Here is a 27,887-nt window from a genome sequence, read left to right on the forward strand (position 1 = left end):
AACACCAAGAAGGAAGCTTTGGCTATGAGATTGAAGAGTGACGTGATAGGAATGGATGAGTGATGGGAATGCCCTCCAGGCTGAGCAGAGCATGGCAGAATGGCTGAGAGGTGGAGCTGCAGAGAGAAGTCACTGAGGCTGAGCTAGTGTAGTTGTGAATCAGCTTGCTGTGGCAAAGGTGGGGTGTGGAGAGGGGACAACAGACCAAGCTACAGACTTGTGAAGTGTCCAGCCACTTTCAACGATGGAACAGGGGCTGAAGCCATGAGACCAGTGGCTGACAGTGGCAGGACAGACAGCAGCAAACAAAATGGCAACAACTACTGTCCCAAGGGTGTGATGACAGAAGTCAGAGTAGAAGCTGTAATGAATCCACAGACCTGGACACTCCATGTGGGAGTTAAGGTACAGGGCACCAGGTTGGCAGAGGCACCTGTTCTTGATTTGCCAATCTCTTATCTCTAAATTTTTGGCTATCTTTGCCCCAGATGTGCCCAGGGGTCTGCCCTTGAGTATAGTGGGGATTTCCTGTCCAGAGTGGATGTGTTTTACACATTGTACCTAAAGAATTTTTGTTAGTATTGAAATATTTACCCAAAAATGCCATCTTGACCGTTATAATGATGACTAACGATGTAACGATGAGTAATGATGACTGTTTTCAGCTGTAGGAATTTACTGTTTCTAGTCCTTTTCATCCCTTGTCCAAAAGCTCTAGACACTAATCAAAATCCTCTCACGGCCCAGCCCTAGCCCCGGAAACCTCTCCATGTGCCTTTCTCTGTGAATTAGCCTACTCTTTCATATATGACCATTTGATAGTAATTTTTCAGGTTGTTATTGCTACTGTATTCAAAACAATAAAGAAAGCAAACCAGCTTAGAGGCCAATCAATGAAGAAGGGACAAGGGAATTATGGGGCATACACGATGGAAACTTTTTTTTTTAGTCTCCTGCTTTTTTATTCACTTTACATCCAGATCACAACACCCCTCCTCTCTTCCCAGTCCCACCCTTATAAATCCCTCTTCCTGTTGCCCCACCCCTTCTCCTAAGAGAAGAAGAGTCCCTGTTGAGTACCACCCCACCCAGGACATCTAATACTAGCAGGACTGGGGACATCCTCTCCCACTGAGGCCCATCCATGCAGTCAAAGTATGGGAGAAGGGGAGCCAATGGCAGGGAACAGAGACCAAGACAGCCCCTGCTCCACTTGTTAGAGGAACCACATGAAGACCAAGCTGTGCATTTGCTATAGGGAATATAGGCCCACCTCCTGTGTGCTCCCTAGCTGGTGGCCCAGGCTCTGTGAACCCCAATGGTTTCATGTCAATTGACTCTGTGGGTCTTCTTGTCGTGTCTTTGACCCCTCTGACCTGCTCACTTCTATCCCCCAATCTTCCACAAGACTCCCCGGGCTCTGCCTGATGTTTGGCTGTGTGTGGGTCTCTGCATCTGCCTCCATCTGCTGCCAGATGAAGCCTCTCAGGAGACAGTTATGCTAGGTTCCTGTCTGCAAGCATAGCAGAGCATCATAAGACCACAGTCACCATGATACCTAAACCACACAAAGACTCAACAAAAAATGAAAATTTGAGACCAATTTCTCTTAGGAACATTGATGTAAAAAAATACTCAATAAAAGACTTGCAAACCAAATCCAGTAACATATCAAAAGCATGATCTACCATGATCAACTAGGCTTTATCCCAGGGATGCAGGGATGGTTCAATATATGAAAATACATCAACATAATCCACCATATAAACAAACTGAAAGAAAAAAAATCACATGATCATCTCATTAATACTCAAAAAGCCATTGACAAAAGTCAACACCTCTTCATGTTAAAAGTTTTAAAGAGATCAGGAATTCAAGGCACATACCTAAACCTAATCAAAGCATTTACAGGAAGCCAAAGGCCAACATCAAATCAAATGGAGAGAAATTTAAAGCAATTCTACTAAAGTCAGGGACAAGATAAGGCTTCCCATTCTTGCCCTATCTGTTCAATATAGTATCTGAAGGTCTAGTCAGAGCAATAAGACAACTAAAAGAGATCAAGGGATACAGATTGGAAAGAAAAAAGTCAAAGTATTGCTGTTCACAATGTAATTTTAATGATTTATTTATTTTCATTTTATGTACACTGTTCTTCTGCCTTATTGTATGTGTGTGTGTGAGGGTATTAGATCCCCTGAAATCAGAGTTACAATTATGACAAAGTAGGACAGTCCATCAAAATTTCTACTTCACAGAGAAGTCTGTCAGATGTGCTTGGCCTGGCAGTCAAAGATGCATGCCCCACCAACATGGAGAAACTGTTGGTGACTGTAAAGGTAGCCATTAGTCCCTGTCATTAGTACTTGAGCTGCTTGCTCTGCACTTCCTGTTTACTCAGATAAAATTTATCCTTCTCAGGTCTCTGATGGGGTTGGAGACTGGATAGTTATAGTCTTACAGCTTTCTGTGTTATTAGATTCAAAAAAGAGAACTGACAAGAGAGATGTGAAGTTTGAGATGTAAAGGTTGTGAGACGAAACTTTAAATAACTTAAGACCTAAGAAAGTGTTTTAAGATCTAAGAAGATGTTTTATGTGAAATCTTAAGTGGTGATAAGAAGGTGATTTAGGTACAGAACTGTTATGTGTAAAGTTAAAAAACAATCCACACTATCGCTGGCTATGCTCTAGTGACATGGTCTCCCGCCACCATAGCCCCCATGCAGCAGCCACCCAACTCGTGGTTCACTTGCTGCAGAACCTGCTTATATTCCAAGCCATCTGCCCCCTGTGGCTAGCTGTCACAAATCCCCTGTAACCCAGTAAAATCAAAACTCTAGAGGCTTGTAATTTATCAGTCAGATTTATATCAGTAAATTCTCAACCCACAAAACACCCACACAATGAACTCAGAGCCATTTGATATTGATAGAAGCTACCCATCTAGATTGCACAAATACTCCTGTATTATTCCACCCCTTCTATGATAGTCATAGCTACCAGTGGCTATTTAAAGCCATGTGGATCAGGTTCTTCCTCTCCTGCCTTCATCTTCTCTGACCTCCTGTCCTCTCTGTCCCTATCTGTCTCATCTCTAAAGCTGTCAGGCCATCTTCTTTTTCCACTGCCCTATCACAGGCTCTAGCCTTATCTTGTGTCTGCCTTTGCCTGCATATAGACAGCAATCCACACAGAACTCTGAACTCACCAAGATAAGATAGGTAGGTAGTAGAGTACTTTCTCCAAGGTTGCCAGATACAGATGGACTGGACATAGTAAATGTAACACTTACTTGATAGTTCTCATATTGTTCTTATTATATATAATTTATTAATGTTACAGATAAAGCTATTTCTTGGACTAAAAGCAGGAAATGTTGGGGTAACCTTCCTTCACATTGTATTGAGTTGTGTCTCTGTATTTCCTTTTATACTTTTTCCTTAATTAATTAATTTATTCATTCACTTTATATCCAAATCACAATCCCCCCAACCTTTCCTCACACAGCCCCTCCCCTTCCCTTCACTTCTCATGTGAGTAGGGGAGGACCCCACCACCATGGCACATTACATCACTATAGGACTAGGCACATCCTTTCCCACTGAGGCCAGACAAGGCAGCTCAGTTAGGGAAGTGGGATCCACAGGCAGGCAACAGATTCAGGCACAGACACAGCTCCAGTTGTTGGGGGAACTGCATGAAGACCAAGTTACACACGTATGTAAGGAGGGGCCTAGGTCCAGCCCATGCTCACTTTATGGTTGGTGGTTCAGTCTCAAGGGTCTAGGTTAGTTGAATCTGTTGATCTTCCTGTAGAGTTCCTATCCCCTTCGAGTCCTTAAATCCTTACCCCAACTCTTCCACAAGACCCCCTGAGCTCCATCTAATGTTTCATCCAAACACAAAAGATGACGGCATCTTCTCAGAACCTCATGGGACCATCTTTAAAATTGACTACATACTTGGTAACAAAGCAAGCCCTTCAACAGATACAAGAAAATTGAAATGAGCCTATGTATCCTATCCGACCACCGTGGATTAAAACTGGACTTCAACAACAAAAATCCTACACACTCATGGAAATTTAACAACTCTCCAATCAATGATCATTGGATCAGGGAAGAAAAAAATAAATTAAATACCTTCCAAAATACAATGAAAATGAAGGCACAACATAAGCTAGACTTATGGACACCAGAAAAGCAGCTGAGAGGGAAATTCACAGCACTGAGTGCCTCAGAAATTAGAGAGTCCTCATAGCAATAGTTTAAAAGTGCCTGAAAGCTCTAGAAAAAAAGAAGCAAACACACTCAAGAAGAGTAGATGGCAGTAAAAATCAAACTCAGTGCTAAAATCAATCAATTAGAAACAAAGAGAAAAATACAAAGAATCAACAAAGCCAAGAGCTGGTTCTTTGAGAAAATCAACAAGATAAACAAACCCCTAGGCAAACTAATTAAAAGGCAGAGAGAGGGTATGCAAACCAACAACATCAGGCTTGAGAAAGGAGACCCAACAAACGGCCACTGAGAAAATTCAAAGAATCAATAGGTCTTCAAAAGGTTGTACTCCACAAAATTGAAAATTTAAATGAAATGGGTGATTTTCTAGACAGATACTACTTACCAAAGTTCAATCAAGATCAAGCAAACTATCGAAATAGTCCTATAACCCCTAAGGAAATAAAAGCAGTCATTAAAAGATTCCCAACAAAATAAAAAAATAAAAAAAGCTCCGACCGGAGAGTTTTAGCACAGAATTCTACCACACTTTCAAAGAAGAGCTGATACCAATACACTTAAAACTATTCCACAAAATAGAAACAGAAGAAACATTACCAAACTCATTCTATGAGGCCACAGTCACCCTTATCCCCAAATCACACAAAGACCCAACTAAGAAAGAGAATTGCAAACCAATTTTCCTTATGAACACTGATGCAAAAATACTCAATAAAATACTTGTAAACCGAATGCAAAGACATACCAAAGGCATCATCCACTCTGATCAAGTAGGATTTATCCCAGAGATGCAGGGATGGTTCAATATAGGAAAATCTATCAATGTGATCCACCATATAAGCAAACTGAAAGAAAAAAAAACACATGATCACATCATTAGATGCTGGAAAAACCTTTGACAAAATCCAACATCCCTTCATGTTAAAAGTCTTGGGCAGATCAGGGATACAAGGTACATACCTAAACACAATAAAGGCAATATACAGCAAGCTACTAGCCAACCTCAAGGATACAAGGTACATACCTAAACACAATAAAGGCAATATACAGCAAGCTACTAGCCAACCTCAAATTAAGTGGAGAGAAACTCAAACCAATTCCACTAAAATCGGGGACAGGCTGCCCACTCTCTCCCTCTCTCTTTAGTGTAGGGCTTGCAGTTCTAGCTGGAGCAATAAGATAACTGAAGGAGATCAAGGGGATACAGATGGGAAGGGAAGAAGTCATGGTATCACTATTTGCAGATGATATGATAGTACACAAAAGCAACCCAAAAAAATCTACCAGAGAATTCCTACAGCTGATAAATACTTTTAACAAAGTGGTTAGATACAAAATTAACTCAAGGAAACCAATAGCTCTTTTTTATACATATGAGAAGTGGGTTGAGAAAGAAGATAGGGAGACAATACTCTTCACAACAGCCACAAAAAAGGTAAAATATCTTGGAGTAATTTAACCAAGCAAGTGAAAGGCCTATATGACAAGAACTTCAAGTCCCTGAAGAAAGAAATTGAGGAAGACGTCAGAAGATGGAAAGATCTCTCATGCTCATGGATAGGTAGGATCAACATAGTGGAAATGGCCATCTTACCAAAAACAATATACAATTTTAATGCAATTCCCATCAAAATTCCAACACAAGCCTTTACAGACCTTGAAAAAGAAATTCTCAACTTCATATGGAAAAACAAAACAACAACAACAAAACAGAATAGCTAAAACAATAAAAGAACTTCTGGAGGAATCACCATCCCTGATCTAAAGCAGAGTTTCACTGATATTTGTCTTACCCATACCACGAAACAGGTGCCAGATCTTCAAATAGAAATGAAACAAGAATCTTGTCTTCAGGAGATAATTGTTCTTTTCTGTTTTCTTTGTGTGTGTGCATTTTTATGTGTACATGTGTGTTGGAGTCATGTACCGATGTATATGTATGAGTCTGAATGTAGGAGCCATAGGTCAACCATGGTGTGTTCCTTATTTGCGTTTCACCTTATTTTTTGAGACAAGGTCCCATAATAACATGGAGCTCACAGATCCAGCTGAGCTAGCTGGCCAGCCAGCCCCAAGGAGCTTCTTGTTTGTCTCTGCTTTCCCAGCACTGAGATTACAGACAGGAGCTTCTGTTCATTCATTTGTTGTTTGTTTAGTCTTTACATGAATACTGCGGACTAACCTCAGGTCCTCATGCTTGCAGATCTGTGTGAACCAGGCCCCTAACCTCTCATTTGTCTTTTCTTGAACTCGGCTCTGGGGGCCAGCTCTCTAGGTATTCTAGTTCTGTTTTGCTAGGTCTTTGGGAGTCCTCAGAACCAGAGATGGGATCAGAGTGTGCAGCAGAGGACAGATGAGAGTGGGGCAGGAGGGTGGCAGTGACACTTTCTGACTCTCCTCTCAAGAGTGCAGTGTCTGTGGGAAGCTCCTTAGGAAAGGCTGCAATAGGGAGCAGGAGAAGGGTGATGCCCGAGGAGCTCCCCCAGCTTGTTCCTCAAGTCCTCTGGATATAAGAATCTGGCCTTGCCAGAAATGATGGCCAGCACATGCCTTTAATTCCAGCAATTGGGAGGTAGATCTCTGTTAGTTCAAGGCCGGCCTGGTCTACATAGAAAGTTCTGACCAGGGATTAAATTTCTGAGACTGTCTAAAAATATTTAATTTTATTTTTTTATTTTATATGTATATGTATGTAAAATATATGTCATATACATATACATCATATACATATGTCCTATACATATACATCATATACAGTGTGTGTGTGTGTGTGTGTGTGTGTGTGCCATCATGCAAATGTGGAGGTCAGAGGACAACTTTTAGGAGCCATCTCACTAGCCCTTTTTAGCAGGGGGCCAACAAGATGATGCAGTGAACAAGGTGCTTGCTTCCAAGTCTGATGACCTGATTTGATCCCTGGGACTCATGAGGAAGAAGAGAACTGACTCCTGCAAGTTGTCCTTTGACCTCTCTACATGGACTGTGGCTTAAATACAAACAAACAGACATACATACACAGACAAAGTCAATAACTAATAATATATAAAAATGCATGCACAGGGAAATGTAACTAATGGGGAAATAGAGAGCTGTTTGGACCCTGAAAAGCATTTTCTATGAAACTACAATCTCTTTACCTCCTTTGAGCTAGCATGATAGGTGGCTGGTTGTCCAGGGTGGGGAAAGAGAAAGATTTGTGACAGACGGCCTAGTGCCAAGGTCTTGTCTGATCTTCTCACACTAAGCCTGCTCTACCACACTGGGTGCCCAGAAGCATAGCTGGGGCTTTCCCACACTTCTATTTCAAGGCTTTATATTGCTGTTTGGTGACTTCATCCTTCTTTTTACTTCCTTAAATACTTATTTACTCTGCTGTCACTTAAATAAAACGAAGAGGGGCAGGGTAAGTGAAAACTTCCTGGACCTCATATTCTTGTGCTGATGTGGGACCTTCCAATTCCCGTGTTTCTAGGGTGGGCCAGGGAATGAGTTCTAACCCGGGAATGAGTTCTAACCCATGTCTGCTGTGAGCCTTTGACAAATGCAATTGCTCCTTAAGTAAGGCTCTGCCTAGGGAAGGTAGGGAGTCCAGTGCTGGGTGCTGAGGGCCTTTAGAGACAAGTGCATTGCACTTGGATTTAATCCCACTTATTTTATTTGCTGTGGACCGTTGGTATGGGCTCTCAGAACCTCAGTTCTAGTCTCTACAACATGATGAGGAGACTCCAGCCAGTTCTGATAGCTGACACTGTCAGAGGGGCAAGCACTTGACCCTCATCGAATGAATCATCAGAATCTGGAGAGATTACTGATACTGTTTTTCATGTAGAGAAGTTGTAAGTAGTGCAGCCACCGTGAGTGTAACTAATGATTGTCAGAATTGGGATTATAAACAGGCCTAGCCAACCTAAGGAAGAGTCTGTGTCTCTAAATGCTCAGGTAGTGTAACCCATGACACTGGAACAGGGAGTGTGGGGAGCCGACAGAAGGCAGTTATCATCCTTGCAGCCATCTTGAGCCATATACCCTGACAAGAGATTTGTTTACAACAGGATACAACAGCTGAGCACACTCTGATAACTTCTTGTTTTAGATACCCAGGATCTTCCCTTGGGTGTGTGAGACTTAAAGGTGTGTGATTTAAAGGCATGAGTTAGAGATCAGATTTAGAGACAAGACTTAAAGGTGTGACTTAAAGGCGTGACTTAGAAGTGAGACATATAAAAGGCAAGAGGCAGACAGAAGACTTGTACTGGGCTTGGAAGAAAACTGGAGACTCAGAACTTGGAAGAGGTACTTAGACTTAGACTTGGAACTTGGAAAGAGACTAGCAACTAGGAACTAGACACTTGGACTAGAGAATTGGGATTAGGACTTAGTGCTGAAACCCAGGACTTGAGAGTTGGAGGCACTAGGGACTAGGAATTAGGGACTAGGAACTCAAGACTTGGGACTTGGACTAGGAACAAGAGACATGGAAAGAAGAGGAACTGAAGAATAAATGGAATTGAATCACACTCTGTCTGGTCTCCATTCTTCGAGTCCATCCTCACTGTCTCTCTTGCTGAACCCTGACCCGCTGACCGGAGTAGCTTGAGGCACTGGGGGCTCTAACAATTTAGCATCCAAGGCTTTTGGCAATGCGAGTTCCAACATTGACAGAGTGGTTCGCAACATTTTGGCCCTCAAGCGTGGGGTAGTGTGGTTCTCAACAAGGGAGTAACAGAGAAAAAAGGCTTAAAGCACCAGGTGTACAGCTTCTGAAACAGCAGCCACTCATTAATGGCAGTATCACCACCAGGAAAGAGGTGTCTTCCCTGAAGTGCTTGGCTTTGACCTTGTGTGTGGCAGATGCTGCCCTGAGACAGTGAGGTGGGAGTGAGATGGATCTTTCCACCAACCTGGGGTTTACAAGGTGTCAGGGTTTCTTTTAATCCTGTTATGTCAGACAGCCTTATTGGCGAACATCTTGATCCCAAAGTTGCCTGACAGGTCCTGAAAGGAAAACATGGGCCACTGCAACTGAGTGGCCCTAGGGAGGGGCTCCCACTCCAAAGCAGTTGCTCAAGAACCACTTTCTGGGATTTCCCTCTGAGATTCTGACCTTTTATTTCCTAACATCTTGCTGCCTTGCTTAGGGGTGAGATAAGCCCCTAGGGATGAGTAGGACATAGTGGGGCTACTATTTGAATGGATATGAATATGGAGGAGACACTGCAGGGAGAAGGGGTTAAACCCACATGTTGGCTTCAGAGGAAGCTAGCATTAAGCTGCTGGTTTCCTTTGCCAGGTGTGCATTGGCTCTCTGCCCTGTGGGGTAAACAGTGTGCCCAGTGACCCATCTGACACTTCTGCCTGAGCCAAGGCACTGACCAGGTTGCAGCCAGCTGGACTCTATCGTTCACCCCCACCTTTCAGGTCCTTTCAGCTGTGCGACCTTGGCAGTCTTCTCACCTTTGCTGAGCCTCAGTTTTCTCACTTGTGAGGAATTTGTAAGGATCAAATGCAGTGAAAGGCCCAAAGCTCCTAGTGTGTCATCTTCCATATGGCAGCGCTCAGGGACCACCTACTGTCCCAGGTTGGTGCAGATGAGGAAAATGTAAGCCACAATCCCTTCACTTTAGGGGTTATGACCTAGAAGGGGTGCAAACTAACATGTCAAGCATAGTCCACCCAGCACAGCCCTGTCCTGGGCAGTGAGAGCTTTAGGCTTGGAGTAGGAGAGCTGCTCATATGCCCAACTAGTCAGGGACCACCGTCTGACCAAGTGATCATGCTCATGTGTAAACACTGGGCAAGCACTCCAGGGTGTCTGGACAAAGCCAGCATGTACGGTGACATCAGCTTGTAAAGGGCTTATGCCATGCTAAGGGGCTTGGGATCAAAAGGGTTTTTTTTTTTAATTTTTAAAATTATTTATTCTTATTTTATATACATTGGTGTTCTGCCTGCTTGTGTGTGTGAGGTGTCAGAGCCTCTGGAACTGGAGCTACAGACAGTTGTGAGCTGTCTTGTGGGTGCTGGGAATTGAACCTGGGTCCTTAGGAAGAGCATCCAGTGCTTTTAACCAATAAGTCATCTCTCCAGCCCTGGATCAGAAGGTTTTTGAGAGGGGAGGATGATCTTGATTTGGTGACTTATTCTGATGCTCAATTATAAAGTAAGAAGGTTGTGTCTCCACCAGTCAACGATAGTTGATACATCTAGGTTGGGTATCGGGTTACACTTCTGATTGATATTGAGGACTACCAAACTTATAAAGGAAGGGCAGGCCACAGAAACATTTCCATGGCTTGCAAATAAAGGACGTGAAATGATAGAGTAATACTCAACAGAATTGATGTTGGAACTTATTCAGATCAGAGGTTTAAGAGGACAGACGGAGTAGTAACCGGAAGGGAACAGGAGGTGCTGGAGAGAGTTCATCGTGAGGGGACATGTGGAGAATATTCTGAGTTGAAGGCTGCATTACTGCCTTTGAGTGGCTGGAGCCACGTGGGTATTCCACCACAGCAAACAGCTCCTCCTACCCACGTGGCTCCAGCCACTGAAACATCTCCACATGCTCCCTCACAGTGAACTCTCTCCAGCACTCCTGTTCCCCTCTTCTCCTATTCTGTGTCAGTATCTCAGTTGTAGAGCACGTGTCTAGCACATGCAAGACCCTGACTTCCATCCAAAGCATGGCAAAACCAGAAACAAATAAACAGAAAAACGCACAAAGTGGTTTCAGGGATATATAATAAATTTTTATTATGAACATAGAACTAATTTACAAATAACTCAGATTTGGCTTTATCCAGGCAAAATTAAATAACCCAGCATTGCGTGGGTGAAGCAAAAATATACGCAGGCTGTGTTAGGGCTGGAAATCCCTGAAAGAAATCCCTGAGTAGGAGAACTAAACAATTCTCTCAGAAGCCTGTTAGGTGTGGCATGAGACCAAACACTTTATATCCAATACAACCTTTGCCTAACAGGCACAGAGGGTGTGCCTTTGAACAGAAGGTTCCTGAGACTACATTTGCCTTTCCTCCTGCAGCTGGGACTCATCCCTGGTGCCTTGTGGAAAAGTCAGGTTTCAGAGGTAGGAGAAAAGCCAGGGCTGGGTAAGAGCACCCTGCTAACAGCCCATTTCCGGTGGAGCCCTGCAGAGCACTCCAGGCTGTAAACAATGCCTCTGGCATGAGGGACTGTGTTCCTTTAAGGGCACACTTCACATGAGCCAAACAGACAGTAGCCGAGGCCAAGGGTTCCTGAGAGTGCAGGGCAGACAGCATGTACAGGTAGCAGACCTGGTGGCCTGTGCTGCAGTCTCAGCAGATGGGATGCCACAGAAGGCGCTATTGTGGGACTGAAACCTCACAGGCTACAGGAAACAAAGGCAGAAACAGTGCAGAAGGGCAGCTGGAGGCTGCTCCTAGATTTCCTGAAACCCAGTTGGGTCTCTGTTTGGTGTGAATGCGAAAGCTTGTTATTGTTTTATCTTTTGAAGCTGAGGACAGTTTTGTTAGAGTTTAAAGGAACCGCAAAAAGTCAGAGAAGCTGGAGATCTGGGAGGAAGACTGTCCAGGCTCTGGCCAGTATTCCAAAGACAAGATAAAAACATGATCAAAGGAAAACCCGGGCTTTTCCTGACTAATTCAGAAAAGTAGTAGGCTAAGCCTGACCCATGACTGGTTCTGCAAGGGACCGGCTTGCTCTTCATTTATTTATTTTGGGTTTGGAACTCATGATAAATAGGACTTGGGGGGCCAATGGAGGCAGAAAATTTAGCGACCCTAAGGTAAACTGGTCAGCTCACTTAGTAAGGAAAGTCAGTAGCTACGGATTCCAAATAGTGGATTGTCTTAGAAAGAGGAAAACTCCAATACCTCTAAATATGGTTTCTGTTAAAATAATTTCAGCACTCTATGAAAGATATCTCTCTGTTCCTTTTTCAAATTCCAGATGTCTGTCGGTCCAAAGGCTCCAGCCCTGCTTCCCTGGGCACCGACCTGGTAGATGTTAGAGATGTTCTCTTTTCCCCTGCATCCTGCTTAGCACTTGCTTATGGTTGTAGTCAGCCTTTCTAGTTGCTCTGAGTGGGTTTTCTGGAGAAAGGTTCAGAGAAGGGCTCAGGTGTGAAGACACACAGTTCAGAGACTCTAATGCCACAGATGGGTAAGCATGGCAGTTGTCAGGTATGTAGACTGCCCAGTGAACTACTGCCTGTAGGTTTGATCTTCCTGTGTGTGGTGGCTTCACATCAGCCTTTAAAGAGAGGGGACTGGCCATTTCCTGCTTCTGTTTTGTTTTGTTTTTGTCATAAGCACTTAAGTCACCTCCAAGGTTTATGGAAATTTGAGTCAGACTCTGACAGGGCAGGACTTGGAGTTGGGGGCAGGAATGAATGTGCTCCAAATAAGTTAATGTAAAACACTCTGGGTCAGGAAAGTGAAGGGGCAGTTTTGGTACCACTCTCTCAGCCAAATTTTAGTGCCTAGAAGGTCTGAGTTTTCTGTAGGCTCCAGGATCCGCCTTTTCTTCTATTGACAACACTGAAGGAGCCAACAGAATGTGTGCATGTGTGTGTGTGTGTATGTGTGTGTGTGTGTGTGTGTGGTGTGCAGAGACTCTCCAGTGAGGGAGAGAATCTGGGAATGCATCACTGGTGCACCCAGCAGGACAGACGGACAGACTATGCTCACTTCTTTTTTACTTGTGAGTAAAGTGATTCTTTGGCTCTTGGAGGTGGACATGCTGAAGCTGGCTGCTTGGGCTGCTGGTCACGGAAGTTCAGGACAGTGTATGAGACGTCATCCACCTGAAAGTAAGAGTGTTGATCAGTGACATCAGCACCACAGGGCCGAGCCTCACCCTGCCGGTGATCCAGCATCACTGTGCTGTGGCCTCTGCACAAGTGGAGCTGTGAGAGAGGGCTCCTGTCACTCACAGTCAGACATCCAGATGTGCTACAGGGTGGAATGGAAGTCAGATGTGTGAGGATGTGCACCATCGACTGCCTTTGCCCTTTGTAGGCAACGTGACAGCAAAGTGTGTCTGACAGGTTTGTGTGCTCACTGCGGGTGGGTCCACCCCCGAGAGTTCACACTGTGAAAGTATCCTTACGACTCAAAGCACTCTTTGGTCTATGTGTGTACTCTGGTGAAAGGCTTAAATGGTAAAATCTTGGTAACATTCTTGTAAAATGAAGGAAGAGGGTCTCAGACCCATTGGAATCCTTTGATGTCAGAGTGGGTCTAGACTGAAGGAGAGAGACTCATGTGCTGCTGTCTGTGGGCAGTGCTGTGCTCATGCCAACCTGCTGAATCCCTTTGGTGTCTTTTTGAGGTAGGTGGAATGACCATTGCCTGGGTGACAAAGCTTAAGGATCACAGAGTTCAGGTCCCTTGACAAGGACCACAGAACACGAGGAGTCATAGCCAGAAATTAAACACAGGATGGAGGTTATTCCAACACACACTCTTGTAGTAGACTCATGGGACTCATTAACCAATCTTTCTTTGCTCTGCAGCACTGAGGACTGTAGACCCAAACTGGATTTCACAGTCATGTCTCCAAGAATACCTCATTCTCAGCTTGGTATGGTAGCACACACTTGTCATCCCAGCACATGGCAAGAGGATGGCCACAAGTTCAAGGCCAGCCTTGGTTACATAGTTCAAAAGGTTACCAAGACTGCATGGTGAGACCCTGTCTCAACTAACAAACTAACCAAAACAATACAGATACCCTACTTTCCTCAGAGACATTTTCTAGAGCAAAAAGCCAGTGAAAAGTGGCAGTGCTTACCTTGTTAGGAGAGTTGTCAGAAGGCCCCAGATCTAGGGGAGCAAGAGAGAGTTATCAGTGCATATGAATAAGACTTTATGATTTCTAGAAGGTGGAGAGGGTCGGCTGGTGGGGGTGGGAGGCCATCATCAGTTCAGGAATTAGCTTCCCCCTGAGTCTGGTCCAGACCCATTGCATTAGTGTCAGAGGAGCAGGGTAGAGCCATCTATCTCTGTTCTACCCAGTTCACAAGATGCCCAGCATTGATTCTCAGCAGCATGCTCCAGTGGCAAGGAGGAACACAGAGGCCATTGCACCCAGATGTGCCACAAAACAAAGAAAGTTTCCCCAAGGTAGAATTCCCACATTGGAGGCAGGGAAGACCTCATTAGGATGGCTCCTGGAAACATGATTTCTTTATTGCCTGCCTAGCCTAGGTGGAATGAGCCCTTCTCCAGGGCTCTCTCACGCCATTCTGCTGTAGCTGGGAAGGGTATGATTTGTGGGGTCCTTAGCACTGGGAAGTAGAGATCCCTTCCGTAAAATTTCTGAAAGGAAGGCATGGTCTACGGTCCCAGGATCCCCTGACAGAGCAGGATACATGGTAGAACACAACTCTCACCATGTGATTGGCTTTACTTACTGTGGTTGAAGGCTGAAGGTTTGTGCTCTGTGAGATCTCGCTGGTCACTTCCCCTAAATAAATATCAGACACTGTGACTACTATTCCCACACAGAGGGTCTTTGCTCCTGGAGTTGGGGAGGACATGTGGGCAGCTTATTCCTGGGAGTTCCTTGGTGTCAGTGATGCCCCATCACATCAACTTGGCACTGCCTTCCCTCCTGGTCCTCACTGCTCAATCTAATCAGGATCCCTGCTATCAAGATTGTTAGTTATGTTCTTCCCTCTTTGCCCCCAGGTACCATGACCACACCCAGGGCTGGCGCTTTACTGTGAGTGAGCTGGGTCCTCAGGCTGTAACTCCTCAGGTGCTCCTGCACCTGGCCTACCTCATACCTGTCCTGTTTGGCTTACCGAGGGCGGTGCTAGCTCTTTTGTTTCTCTACTCATGTTCTTGACCAAGAAGACTCTGATGCTTCTTCTTCATCTTAGGGTCTCTTCTCGACCTATCTCCTGTTTCTCCTGCTGCTGCTTCAGTCAGCAGAACATGCTACCAGCATAATCTTGCTACTTCTTCTTGGGGATCTGGGAATTCGATGGTGGAACTTTTCTGGAGGATAGAAGGACATAATTGAATCTGTTATCTAAGTAGGTGGGAGTGGACACCAAGAAACAGAGGTGTTCAGAGACCATGAAGACAGGATCTGCTGAGAAGCAGAGGTGTAGGACAGGAGAGAAAGGGCTCCAGCTCAGGCAGAAGGAGAGAAGTTCTTGCCCACTCCCAAGCATGCCACTAAAACTTGGAGCAAACAAAAAAAGGAAAGCCCGACTTACCCGCCAGTCTTCCTCTTCCTGGAATAGAGGAAATATGCCAGCGCTGCTATTAGAGCCACCCCGGCCACTAATCCGAATCCGATCATAATGGCAGCATTGCCATTGCTTTGGAAGGCTCTTAAAGCTGTCAGGGAAAGAGAAGGCAAGAAGGAACAAAGTGAAGGTCTTTTCCAGTGCTGTGTCCTGGAGAATTTCCAGCATGACGCTATTTCTGTTCGTCCCTTTGGGGAATATATTTTCTGTTGGAAGGTCGATTGGATGAGTTGAAGAGTGAGCCTCTTAGCAAATGCCTCTTCCCCTCAAACCGTATCCTAAGTTGCTTCTCCCCCTTCCTTCAACCCTCCAATTCCATCAGTTTTTATCCTGGCAATCACCTGAAGCTGTGGAAATGTGAGACAGACAGGGTGATTGCTATTGTGCTTGCTAAAACTTCCAGTGTTTTCATGGCTCCATTTGTTCCACAGGGTCTCAGTTGTGGCAGCATGAGTAAGTGGTCTCTTGTGGCCATGATCTAATTGCCAGAAGGCACAGAGACCATGCTTTCTGCAGTGGGGTAGGAAAGCAAGGCAGACTGTAGGATCCCGTTTCCTCTGCTGTGTGACTGTGGGTGGTACTCAGTCTCAACTTTGCAGGAACTCTGTTTGAGCTGGACACACTTCCTCCTCTGCTTCTGTGGGATCATATCTGCATGTGGCCTGAGGGCTAGCCCAGTCTCACCTTCACAGCCTAAGCCTGTCATAGTTATATCCTGGAGAATAAAAACTAGTAATTTAGCAGGTTTGAAATTTTGCATCAGCCAACCCCCTTTCTCTCTCATCTTTATTTAGTAGCCATGTGGTTTCATTTTTTGGATAGCATGCATGTCCCCAGCCCCTGATGTAATAACTTCTTTCACACCTCTTTACTCTTTCTTGTATATAACCATTTGAGGTTCAACCCTGGCCAGTTTGCTCAAGAGTGGCCATTAGTGCTAATGGTAGTGATCGTGATAATAGTACTTGTGATGTAGCTGGCCCTGCGTTTGTATCTGTTTTTATCTATATGATAGATCTATTGCACTGAAATTACTTCCATTTAAAGAGTGAAAAAAAACTGCGGCTTAAAATGTTTTTGTTTTAAAAGTACTCAACTCTATGTGGTTAATCAGAGGTAAGGCTGGCTGCCTGACATCAAGACTAACACTAATGGTAGGAATAAATATAGCTAACATTCCTACTCTGTGTGTGTGTGTGTGTGTGTGTGTGTGTGAGAGAGAGAGAGAGAGAGAGAGAGAGAGAGAGAGAGAGAGACAGAGAGAGAGAGAGAAAGAGAGAGAGAGAGAGAGAGAGAGAGAGAGAGAGAGAGAGACAGAGAGAGAGATTGCCAAAAATATCTCTTGGTTATTATATTAAATACTTAAAAACTGCTATGATCCAGGTAAAGGATGTAATGCAACCTAGAATCCTAGCATTCAGAGGCTGAGGCAGGAGGATTCTGAGTTTGAGAAGGGTCTGGGCTATGTAATGAGACTCTTGTCTCAGAAAGCTCTGTCAAACTAGCGGAGGGAGGGTGGTGGTGATCAGAATGAAGAGGACAAGGCCGAGACTAGGGTACAGAAAGCCGGTGCTCCAGAAGTTCAAAAATGATTAACAATGGCAACCTTTTCCCAGATTAGCTTTGAGAAAAGAGGTGGCTATTACTGAAATTTGAGACCTTGCCATCCACTCTTCAGAATACTAAGCATTCTAAGGGCACTCAGTAGTTATATGCTAGCAGTTTGGTGGTCTAGATGCAACAAACAGATCCCTAGAATTCTGGGCGTTGCAGCGATGGAAGCGTGAAGAAACATAAAATTGAACAGATGTACAACCAACAAGATTGGATCGATAAAAAAGCTGACAAAATTTCACAGCCTTTAATGACAAAAATGCTGAACACTGGTCTAGCTCAGTGTCACAAAGGTCACACATGGAAATGCACAGCGAATGTGGTACTCGGTGGGGACACTGACAGCTTTCCCTCTAAGATCAGGAAGAACACAGGGTGCGGCTGTGACCACTTCTGTTCAACAGAGTCTTAGGAGTCCTACACACAACCATCAGTCTAGACAACGACATAAAAGTGCCCAATTGTAAAGTGGTAAAATAGATATATCCGTAGAGACACAGACTTGTCTGTAGAAGAGCCTTAACATTCTACAGAACATTCTCAGAACTAAAGTAGCAAAACCAGCAAAATGTCGGCTAACAAAGTGAACACACCCAAAGGAGCTGTGCTTCTGTGTGCCGGTCGTCACCACAAACATTCAGAGCTCCTTTTGCTTTTCCTGGCAGTTCTAGAGATTGAACCTAGTGTCTCATGCTAGTGTTCAGCCACTGAGCAGTAGTCCCAGCCAGAGCAGGGGACTGTTTGAAAGGAACTTAGGAAGTATTTTATTTAGGACAGCAAGGAAAAGAATAAATACTTAGAATCAACTGTGCCAAAGAGATAAAAGACTTGCACTATCAAATACTGCTGTCAGAGACAATGAAAGAAGACAAGAAATGAAAGGTGCCAGGTCAGATGAGCTGGAAGAGGAGAAGGAGGAGGAGAAAAAGAAGAAAGGGAGGGGGAGGAGGAGGAAGGTGAGGAGGAAAAAAGTGGCCATGGGTTAGGAGTTAAGAAAACATGGTCCTGGGGGCTGGCCAATTGGAGGTAAGAGCAGCCCACATGGAATGTAGTAAGTAATAACTCGGGGTTATTGATAAGAAATAGATTTTAATAGCATAAAGGGTAGATATCTACCCAGGTCTAATACAAATTAAGGCTGATTGTGAATAATAAAAGTTGTGTGTCTTTTATCTGAGACCTGAATGATCAAAGGTGGGGTAGAAACCCCAGATTGGGATTAAAAATTTCTGCAGCAAGTTTTTGTACAAATCTGCAAAAATCAAATTGTCTGACATATAGATTAGTGAGCTAGAATGGACAGCTCAGAACTGCTCTTCTACACTGGCCAATGGGTCAATTAAAGATTAGTTGATACATGATAAATGGGCACACTTACAGGGCACATCATCTGTTTTGCATATATATTATAATGTGCTTACAGACCAGTGGGGACAGCATACCGATCACATCATTTTTTAATGTTGTGAACATTAATCTCTGCTGCCTTGTTGGAAAGACAGAGTTAATTGGTGTAAAACAGAGGCATCCTACTGAGTCACAGAATTTGGAAAGCATCTTGCTGTCCAACTGTACCTGGGACCAGATGAGTTTTTGATCCGGATGCTAAGATTGTTCAATGATAGAGTGATAATTTTTTAAACAAGTAATGTTGGGAAAATGGGATATCCATGGAAAACACTGATTTAAGCCCTCACCTAACATCATATAAAAATGAATTCTAAGTGTATCAAAGACTTTAATATCAGAGCCAAACTTACCAGAGCCAAACTGCATAAAACTTTTAGAAAACAGAATGGAAACTTCTTGAAATTGGACTTGGCATGGTTTCTTTGTCACGATGCCAGATGCATAGGCAACAACAAAAAGAGATAACTTGGACTTTAGCAAAATTGAAAATGTTGGAGCATCAGAGGATGCTGTCAGTCATATAACCCAGCAGGTCTCTGTGGCAGTTGTCACAGTAATCAAGGCATGGACATTAAATGTCTGTCAGTGGATGAATGAGTAAAGGAAATGTGAGTGTGTATTCACATAGCAGTGATGTCGAACCTTTGAAAGGAGGCAGTGTGATTGTGTGAAAGGACCTAGGGGACGTGATGCTGGGTGAGACAGGCCACGGACAGAAAAACACCACCACAGGTCTCATCCATGACAATCTCAACAATGTCTGTGGAAGTAGAGAGCGGAATGAAGGTTACCAGAGACTGTGTGGAACAGGAGGGGATGAGGAGTCACTGGTCGGGGTACAAGGTTTAAGACAGACCACAAGGTTAAGTTTTGAGAGCTGTGACACATTAGGGGAATTACAGTCTGCCAAAATGTATTGCAAAGAAGAGAACAATAAATTTCAAATGTCTTAGCACAAAAAATGATAAAGGAAGTAACAGATGTGTTCATTATCTTGGTTTAATCATTCCAAACTGTATCTAAATATTATTTCTCCTAAATGTATTCAACTATTATGTCAATTTAAACACCTTTACTAATAATAAATAAAGGATTTTATCAGGAAAGTGAAAAGTCCACTTCCAGAATAGCAGAAAATACTTGTAAATAAAACATCTGACAAGAGGTTAATATTCAGAATGTGTAAGAAACTCCAACACTAGTAGAAAAAACCCAAACATCCCAACTTAAAAACAAGGAAAGGACATGAATAGTTTTTTTAAAGGTGTATAAATGGCCAGTAAGCACATAAAAGATATTCTACTTCATTTCTCCATCATTAACAGGAGGGAAATCAAAATCATAGTAAACTACTACCTTACATGTCTTAGAATAGATACCTTTGGAAACAGAAAGGGAAAACAAGAGTTTTGGAACATATAAAACAATAGAGATCTCAGATAATGCTGACTGGAAGGATAAAATGTAGCCAAGAGACATGGCCTTGGGGCACCTCAAAAAAAATGTAAAGAATTGCATTCAACTTGTTCTACATCCAGGACTGTAGCGGGTGGAATTGATTCACAAGAAGTTTTGGGAATAGACAGAAGCAGTGGTGACAGGGCAACGTGAACAGACCTTATGCTGCTGAACTGTATGTTTTAGAATCTCTAAAATGGTAAATCTTTAAAACTAAAAAACACTGTGTATGAATATTTTGCCTGCAGGTATATCTGTGCACCACATGCATGCCTGGTGTCCCGAGGAGGACAGAAGACAGTGTTGAATTCCCTGAAACTGCAGTTACAGGTAATGAGTTGTCATGTGGGTGTTGGAAATTGAACCCTTAGTCCCACAAATCATAAATATATACACTACTACACACACACACACACACACACACACACACACACACAAAGGTATCAGGAAAAAAGGGTCTTGTAGAAAGAGGCCCCACTGTAAATGCCAGTATAAGGGTAAAAGCTCAGTCTATGGGTCAACAAGATGGCTCAGCTGGTAAGGGTGCCTGCCAACTACCAGTACCTACTCCCCACCGACACACGCAAATAAATGTATAAATAATTTTGGGTAAATGAAATGGCTTAGCAGGTCCCGAGCGTGCTGCCACGCCTAACCCACCTGAGTCTACAGGCTCCCACAAACTGCCCTCTGACCTCCACCATGGGAGTGGAACACGCACACAAATGAATAAGTGCAAATGTAATAAGAAAGTCGACACAGGTCCTTTCTATCTATGGATTTTACACGGATGCCTCTAACAAACCCTGGAGCCAAACTACTCAGAAAAAATGTCTACAGCAAAGACCTTATGGTTTCCTGCTGTCCCTGACCTCTAAGACTAGTGTCTCTGTAGTACTCATATTATGTATTGGAGATAGTCTAAAGGTTTGAGTGTGTGTAAGGGAGTGCACAGTATCGTGAGTGTTTTATTAGATTCTAAGGTTTGTGTGTCTGACTCAGACCCTAAACTCTTAAATCACTTTGCATTTCTATTTACGATATTGACATCTATTATTGCTGCTATTACTGACAGGGTCTCACAGTGTAACCTGGGCTGGCCTTGTAGTCCTATTTCTCCTGCTTTGTTCTTTCTCTCTCTCTCTCCCCCTCTTCCTCCTCCTCTCCCTCCTCCTCTCCCTCTTCCTCTCCCTCCTCATGTCCCTCTCTTTTTTTCCCGCCACCCCAGGGTCTTCCTATGTAGCCTGTAATTCCAGGCTAACCTGGAACTTGCTATGTAGATAAGGCTGGTTGGGAACTCCGAGATCCATAGGTCTCTGCTTCTGATGTGCTGGGATTAAAGGTGCCATGCTTAGCTTGCTTTGTGTTTTGCTGTGAATTGACTCGCATCCATCACCGTGGTGGCTGTATTTGTATCTTGTGCTGTATTTTTCTTGTAACTTTTACCCATATTGTACACCCCTGATAAAGAAATTGCACCCACCCTCAACACTGTGGAGCAAGAAGGGCAGAGAGTCACTCACATTTTATGACCACCCGGACTGGGTTACTCCTCTTGGAACTGACTGGATTGGAGATCTCACACAGATACTCCCCAGAATCTTCCCTCTTGGTAGGGTCTATTGTGAGTATGCTGTTTTTATTGGAGAGTGTCATCCTCTTTGTGAGCTGCAGAGTATGGTTATTGAAAAGCCAATGGATTTGAAGGATTCCAGTGTCATTTGAGTAGCAGGTCAGGGTCACAGATTCTTCTTCAATGACTGTGGTGTTGATGGCATAAACCTTGGGCTGAGTCACTGCCTCTGTGGACATACAGAGAAGACCAGCTGAGAGTCCTTCATCCTTAGAGATCTCAACCAGCTCACAGGGCCCCCGAAATGAAATGGCCCTCTGTAAGATCGCATGTTTGGGTTCCAGAAAAACTCTATAAGGAGAGAGATGTAAATTCCTGCTATCCAGATCACTCACAGTGACCCTTGACTCAGGATATTTGTATAGATTCCTCGCCATGAACCTCTCCATCCCATAGGTCCAGAAACCTCACCAGTGGGGAATGTTTTTCCCATTGATTTTTGTACAAACCCTCTCAGTGAGTGTGTCAGGTACCTCAGTTATAAAATAGCTTTCTATTTTGTAGATAATTTGTCATGGGGTTAAGATGGCCCAGCTAATCTTTTAAAGATGTTAAACCCTAGACCTCAGGACTGAGAAAAATCACAAACTAAAGAATTTCTATGAGAAGAAGGCTGTTATGTCCTTGCTCCATGGGTCTGGATTAAATGCCACAGTGAGGAAGTGAATGGTCACGGTGTCAACAACAGCTTGCCACTCTAATGCTCACTACCAATTTCTTCTAAAGACAAGGTCTCGCTGTACAGTCCTGGATAGCCTGGAACTTGCTCTGTAGACCAGACTGGCTTTAAACTCAGAGACCCACCTACTTCAACCTCCTGAGTGCTGGGATTCGAGGTGTGCGCCACCACACGTGGACCTTACCACAGAGGTGTCTCGGTGCTTTCTTGTCCATCCCTCTAAACAGAGACTCAACATGAAGGTCCCTGTTCTGCAAGCCAGTATCCTTCACTGTTCTCAGGAATCCCCGTGTACTGGTGTCGTGCTGGTGTACTGAGCTCACACGGCTGGACCTTTAGAGCCGGGACACAGTTCAGAGCCAACTGCCCCAAGTTCATTTTTTCACTTTCCAGTCTTTGGGAACAAGCAAAACCCCATGGACTCTTTGCTGTCCAGCAGTGACCTTTTATTTTACTTTGCTTTTTGTTGTTGTTGTTGTTGGTTTTTTTTTTTTTTTTTTTTTTTTTTTTTTTTTTTTTTTTTTTTTTTTTTGAGGCAGGGTCTCACTATGTAGCTCTGGTTGTCCTGGAACTCACTATTCAAACTCATAAATATCCACCTGCCCCTCCCTCCTTAGTGCTGGAATTAAAGGAGTGCACCACCACACTCCACCTACTTTTATTTTTTAAACCTTGAGAAGAGTAAGTGAAAGAGCATCATCAAATTACCAGTGACATGGTTCACCCTGACTCAGAACAGGGCTCCCAGGTTATGTCCTGTAACCCAGTCTTCCCATCCCTCTACCCAGTGAGACAGGAACAGGTCTGGGAGCAGAGCTCATAGCTGCTGGTCCACATCTGAGGGGATTTTTCTCTTCTCACTTGGACAAAATGAGTGTGAGCATAGTTCAAAGCCCTGCGTGTTCCTTCTGAGTCATGGGGGTCATAAAAAGAAGATGGAAGTGACAGAAGGCATGGGTTAGTGACAGAAGGAAATATCTCTCCCCTGGGAAGTCCCTTACACCACCTGAGGCTTTGCAAGGCTGAAAGAACCTCCTCATTCCTAGCACAGTCCCAGATCAGCCAGGAGAAACAGAAAAGGGTTCAATATACGGATGGAGGTGGGGCTCCGAGGGGATTGAGTTCTGCCTGTTCCCATAGAAACAGGCTGGAAATCAAGTTGTTTTGTATCTTCCCAGAACACCAAAAGTCTCCATTCCAACCCTGGTGCTGATACTTCAGAAATCCACTTACCAAGGACTGTAATTGTCTTGATTATGGTCCTACTGAGGCCAGTGCCAGAGTTATTGACGAAGCAGGTATAGATTCCGCTATTAATAGTAGTGACGCTGAGGATGAACAGCTCTTGGGAGGATGCCTTGGATGTCTCATTGAAAAGCCAGAAGTACTGTGCAGGTGGGTTAGAGGCTGCACGGCAGGAGAGGCTGAGGTTTGACCCTTGAAGCAAATAAATATCTGAGGGGAATATACTCGGGGTATCCGGACCATCTGGAGCAAACAGAACAAAGCCAAATGTGACGTCAGCAGAGGGAAGCGGAAACCCTGGTCTGTAGAAGGCTACTGTATCTGCGCTATAACCTCAGTTAAGCAGGTCCCAGCCAGAGCTGGGGTTCAGGTTAGCAGAAGAGTACTCCTGTATGTGCATGAGCCCTGATCCATCACCACCACAGGCAGAGAACAGCCCCGCTGGACACTCCTGTGTTCACTGAGTCTGTGTCCAAGACGTCCCCTGTGTCTCCATCACCACGAGACTCCCTAGTGGGAAAAGTTCCTCCAACCCATTCCAGCTCAGTGCTGGGCCTGGCTGCATGAGCTTGGGAGAGGCCAGGATACCATGCCCACCTAGACATGTATGTGGTTTGTCTGTTGTGAACCCAGGAGCCACCTTGTGTCCTGGCTGCAGCCCTCTGTATTCAGGCAGTTGTAGTGATGATGGGAAAGAAGTTACTCACAGGCAATGTTCAGGCTGAATGGATCACTTCGGTTGGTAGTCACTATGTTCCGGTTTTCGCACTCATAGGGTCCTGTGTCATTCCTTGTGATACTGAGTAAAGTGAGAGTCCTGTTGCCCTCAGATAGCTTCAGCCTGTCACCTTCTGAGAGGCTTTTGCCATTTCTTATCCACCGGTAGTTTGTATGAAGAGTGTAAGGTTCACATATTAATACCGAGTCCCCACCCTCAATGGGACTGTAGTTGTTGGCTGTGATGCTGGGCTTTTGTAATGCAACTGCAGATAATAGAGAGGAGATTGCCCTATGTGGTATCTCACATCCTTACAATGGCCTCTTTCAACCCAAGCTGCTCTCTTGTCTCCATGCCAACCCAGATCCTTAAACAACCAGGCAGGAGGCAAATTACAGACAGATGGAGTAGCCAAGTGCTCAGAGATGGTCGAGCCTCCTGTACTGTGTATGGGAGAAGCAAGGGCTTTCTCATAAGTAAATTGAGCTGCCGATTAGTGATGGACAGATTGAAGACTCAGAATCAGAGACCTCATTTTATCTCCTGGTGCTCACTGACTTACTGTGAGCCTTGAGACACAGTGTGTCAACTCCCTCCAGCTGCCAGGACCTCTACTGCTCAGTGTAGACAAGTGTTTTCCAAGCCTTTGTTGTTCAGGGCTGTCCTACAGATAGGCAGTGATGACACTTCCCATTGAGCTTCCCTGGGAAACCTCACAGCACATCAGAGATCCCACACAAGAGACCTGGATCTGCCTGGCATTCAAGCTGGGCTGGGCCATAAGGTCGGCCATTCTTGTCAGGAGTTTGATGTTGACTGACATGAATAAGAGATCCCTAAAAAGAGAAGCCTAAGTCCAAGAAATTATCTGAAAGGGAAAGAGCACCTCATCAGGTCTCCAGGGTGAGGAGGCTGGAGGTGTGGCTCTGGACAGATAAACTCGTGCCACCCAGGCCCTGTGTGACCCTGACTCAGTGACTGTATTTCCTGCCTCAGTTTCCCTATAACAGTACACATGGTAAATGATCGTTGCCAGCACTTTAACCTGAAGGAGGAGCAAAGGTCTGGCCATCCATAAACCAGAGTCTGTTACTATTTGCTGCAGGAAATAATCCCTGGGCTGGGCACCCTGGAGAGCAAGGAGCTGCCCCTGTACACTGTTTCTTCCTGTCTTTTAGGGCTCTCAACCTTCCTGTGAGGTCTCAGAGGAGCATCAGAACAGTATGGCTCTGGACAGATAAACTCGTGCCACCCAGGCCCTGTGTGACCCTGACTTAGTGACTGTATTTCCTGCCTCAGTTTCCCTATAACAGTACACATGGTAAATGATCGTTGCCGGCACTTTAACCTGAAGGAGGAGCAAAGGTCTGGCCATCCATAAACCAGAGTCTGTTACTATTTGCTGCAGGAAATAATCCCTGGGCTGGGCACCCTGGAGAGCAAGGAGCTGCCCCTGTACACTGTTTCTTCCTGTCTTTTAGGGCTCTCAACCTTCCTGTGAGGTCTCAGAGGAGCATCAGAACAGTTGGCCGGTTGTCTTTCATACCTCTCCACCCATGCTGAGCATACTGGGTCTGAGAAGGAGATACCCAGGTGACCTCCCTCAGACATGGCTCTAGTATAGGCTGACTGTCAACAGGCTACCAGCCTGCAATCAATCACTGTCCCTGTCAGCTCTAACAAGAGGTCAAATGTCAACCCAGTGTAAAAGCTTCCCAGGGTTCCTGGAGTCCAGGCTGGGTCTGGGGCAAAGCTTCCTGGTGCTCACCTCTCTGTGAGAACCTCACGGATTCCTCAGCCAGGCCCTGCCCGACTCCTGAAGCATCTTTCTCAAAGCCATGTTCAGAATAAGCATCCTAAGCCTGACATCCTCAGACTGAGTTACCTCACAATCTCTTCTCTGAAAGAGTGGGGCCACATGAGGCTTCCTGGTTTATTGCTGTTTTCCTCCACTCTCTGTGTCCTGTACTACATGCTCGAACCACGATGTGGAGAGCATAATAGAGTCATCTAGGATTGACAGTTCTGTGTGTGAAGTAGGATTCGCTCTACCCACGACCCAGAGGTTACAGAGAATGACTTACTGTGCACATGAAATGTTGTATTCATCCTCTTCATGGCATAGTCTTCAAGTACTATTTGTATTATGTAGGTTCTCTCATCGTCCTTGTTGACATTGTGGATGTACATAGATCCAGTGCTGTATAGTGACTCTCTGCCGCTGTATGCCATCCCTGATCTATTCGATTTTTCAGCTAGTATATACCGTGCAAGTTCATTTTCTCTTTCTGCGTTATCCTTGAACCAGTGAAAAGCTCGGATTCCCGGTTCCAGATTCACAACACGTAGAAGAACATACTTCCCTTCAGCAACATCAAATGGCACAGCCTCAATAGTCATTTTGGCAGTGGTGGGAGGGCTCCAGGTGGTTAAAAGCAAGGCTAGGAGGGGAGAGAGAAAGATCTATCAGCATTAGGACCCTTGCAAAACCTCTCAGCCTCCGGGTGTCTGAGTGTCCTGTTGGGTGGCGGCCAGCAGCATCCCCTCCATTCCTCAGCAACGCTGCATCTTTCCACTGTAGGCAGCAGTCTTCTTGGTGTTCACACACCCACAGCTCACTGCCCTCAGGTCCCTGCTCACGCTCAGAATCTTTGCTGAGTGCAGGGAATCTTCTCTGACCTCCTCCTCTCAACACCCCGTGCCTTCGTTTTCTGACCTTTCTCTGCTTTGTTTCTTCCCAAGTGCTTGTCAACCTGACCCCACCTTCCAGATGCCCTCGCTGGTCTGTCTTTCTGCCCAGTAGAACTAGGGCTTTGAGCAGGACTCTTTGATTTTGGCTTTACCCCTGCTGCCTGGATCAGGCTCATATACCTGCGTGCAAATCAGAGTCCCGGAGCCTAGGGTTTATTTGCAAATTTCTCAGGGTAGTGTGCAATGATGCTGTTTACTTGCCCCAGTTTGGTTTTTACGTGGAGAGTCACTGACAGAGTTGTGGACCTCAGTCTTCAGGATGTCCTGGCCAGTGCGATAGACTTAACAACAGGAAGCAACTGAGCGTCTCACCACCACTTGCCAATTCCCATTCCCTGAGAGCTTCCTGTTGCTGTCAGGCTTCAAGCAGAAGCCAGAGGTCCCTTCTCAGGTTCCTTTCCTCTCCCAGAAGATCCCATCCAGTCTCTGAGCTCCCCTGCTCTCTACTCCCCAGGAATGTCTCCTTACCTGTGAGCAGGAGTCCCCACCAGGAAATCTGTCCTTTGTGGAGACGGGCTGAGGCTAGCTCCATAGTCTCTGCTGCCTGCTGGGTTCTTCTCTGGGGAAGACTTTGGCTCCAACACTGCTGCCAAGCCTGGCTGCTCTGGTATCAGCCCTGCTTTTCTTAGCAGAGCTGAGTCTCCTCCCAGAGGAGGGCACCTCCCAGAGTCACATGGTTTGGGGTAGAGCCTCTGACTCTGACAATGCTGTTCTTCTGTCAGTGGTGGCCTCCCAACCTTCTATTCCTTGGTTCCAGTTCAGTGTTCTAGAACATACTTTGAGCAGCAAGGCTGCGTAGTGTCCCATGCCCTGGCCTTGGGGCTGTCAGCAGCAGCAGGAGTTTCTGCACTTCCTACAGCCTTGAGTGACACA

The 27,887-nt window shown here is 45.0% G+C and overlaps 1 protein-coding gene and 1 long non-coding RNA gene across 8 annotated transcripts in view; one reads left to right on the plus strand and one right to left on the minus strand.

Annotated features, from left to right (window-relative positions):
- The window catches only part of LOC143441476 (uncharacterized), a 171,758-nt gene that overhangs the window by 116,179 nt on the left and 27,692 nt on the right, over positions 1–27,887 (plus strand). For all 3 annotated transcript variants that reach the window (XR_013108930.1, XR_013108927.1, XR_013108932.1), the window contains one exon: positions 20,237–20,318. This is a non-coding gene — a long non-coding RNA (uncharacterized LOC143441476). The remainder of the gene's footprint in view (positions 1–20,236; positions 20,319–27,887) is intronic.
- Positions 10,971–27,756, minus strand: LOC117694962 (cell adhesion molecule CEACAM1-like). Of its 5 annotated transcripts, XR_013108913.1 has the most exons (10): positions 27,483–27,756; positions 26,348–26,704; positions 24,253–24,528; positions 23,534–23,788; positions 21,512–21,790; positions 15,474–15,597; positions 15,054–15,249; positions 14,661–14,713; positions 14,039–14,070; positions 12,992–13,049 (listed from the first exon to the last, which is right to left on the minus strand). XR_013108913.1 is itself a non-coding variant. In XM_076930027.1 (9 exons), the coding sequence occupies exons 1-9, from the start codon at positions 27,544–27,546 to the stop codon at positions 12,930–12,932; spliced, it is 1,560 nt and encodes a 519-aa protein (XP_076786142.1). In that variant the 5' UTR covers positions 27,547–27,756; the 3' UTR covers positions 10,971–12,929. The 5 variants fall into 5 exon arrangements, 4 of the variants coding, with proteins under 4 accessions (XP_076786142.1, XP_034341836.1, XP_076786133.1 ...); XM_076930027.1 differs by lacking the exon at positions 15,054–15,249 and having other exon boundaries at positions 10,971–13,049; XM_034485945.2 differs by lacking the exons at positions 15,054–15,249; positions 15,474–15,597 and having other exon boundaries at positions 10,971–13,049.

This window comes from Arvicanthis niloticus, chromosome 1, assembly GCF_011762505.2.
Source record: "Arvicanthis niloticus isolate mArvNil1 chromosome 1, mArvNil1.pat.X, whole genome shotgun sequence".
Classification (NCBI taxonomy): Eukaryota; Metazoa; Chordata; class Mammalia; order Rodentia; family Muridae; genus Arvicanthis; species Arvicanthis niloticus.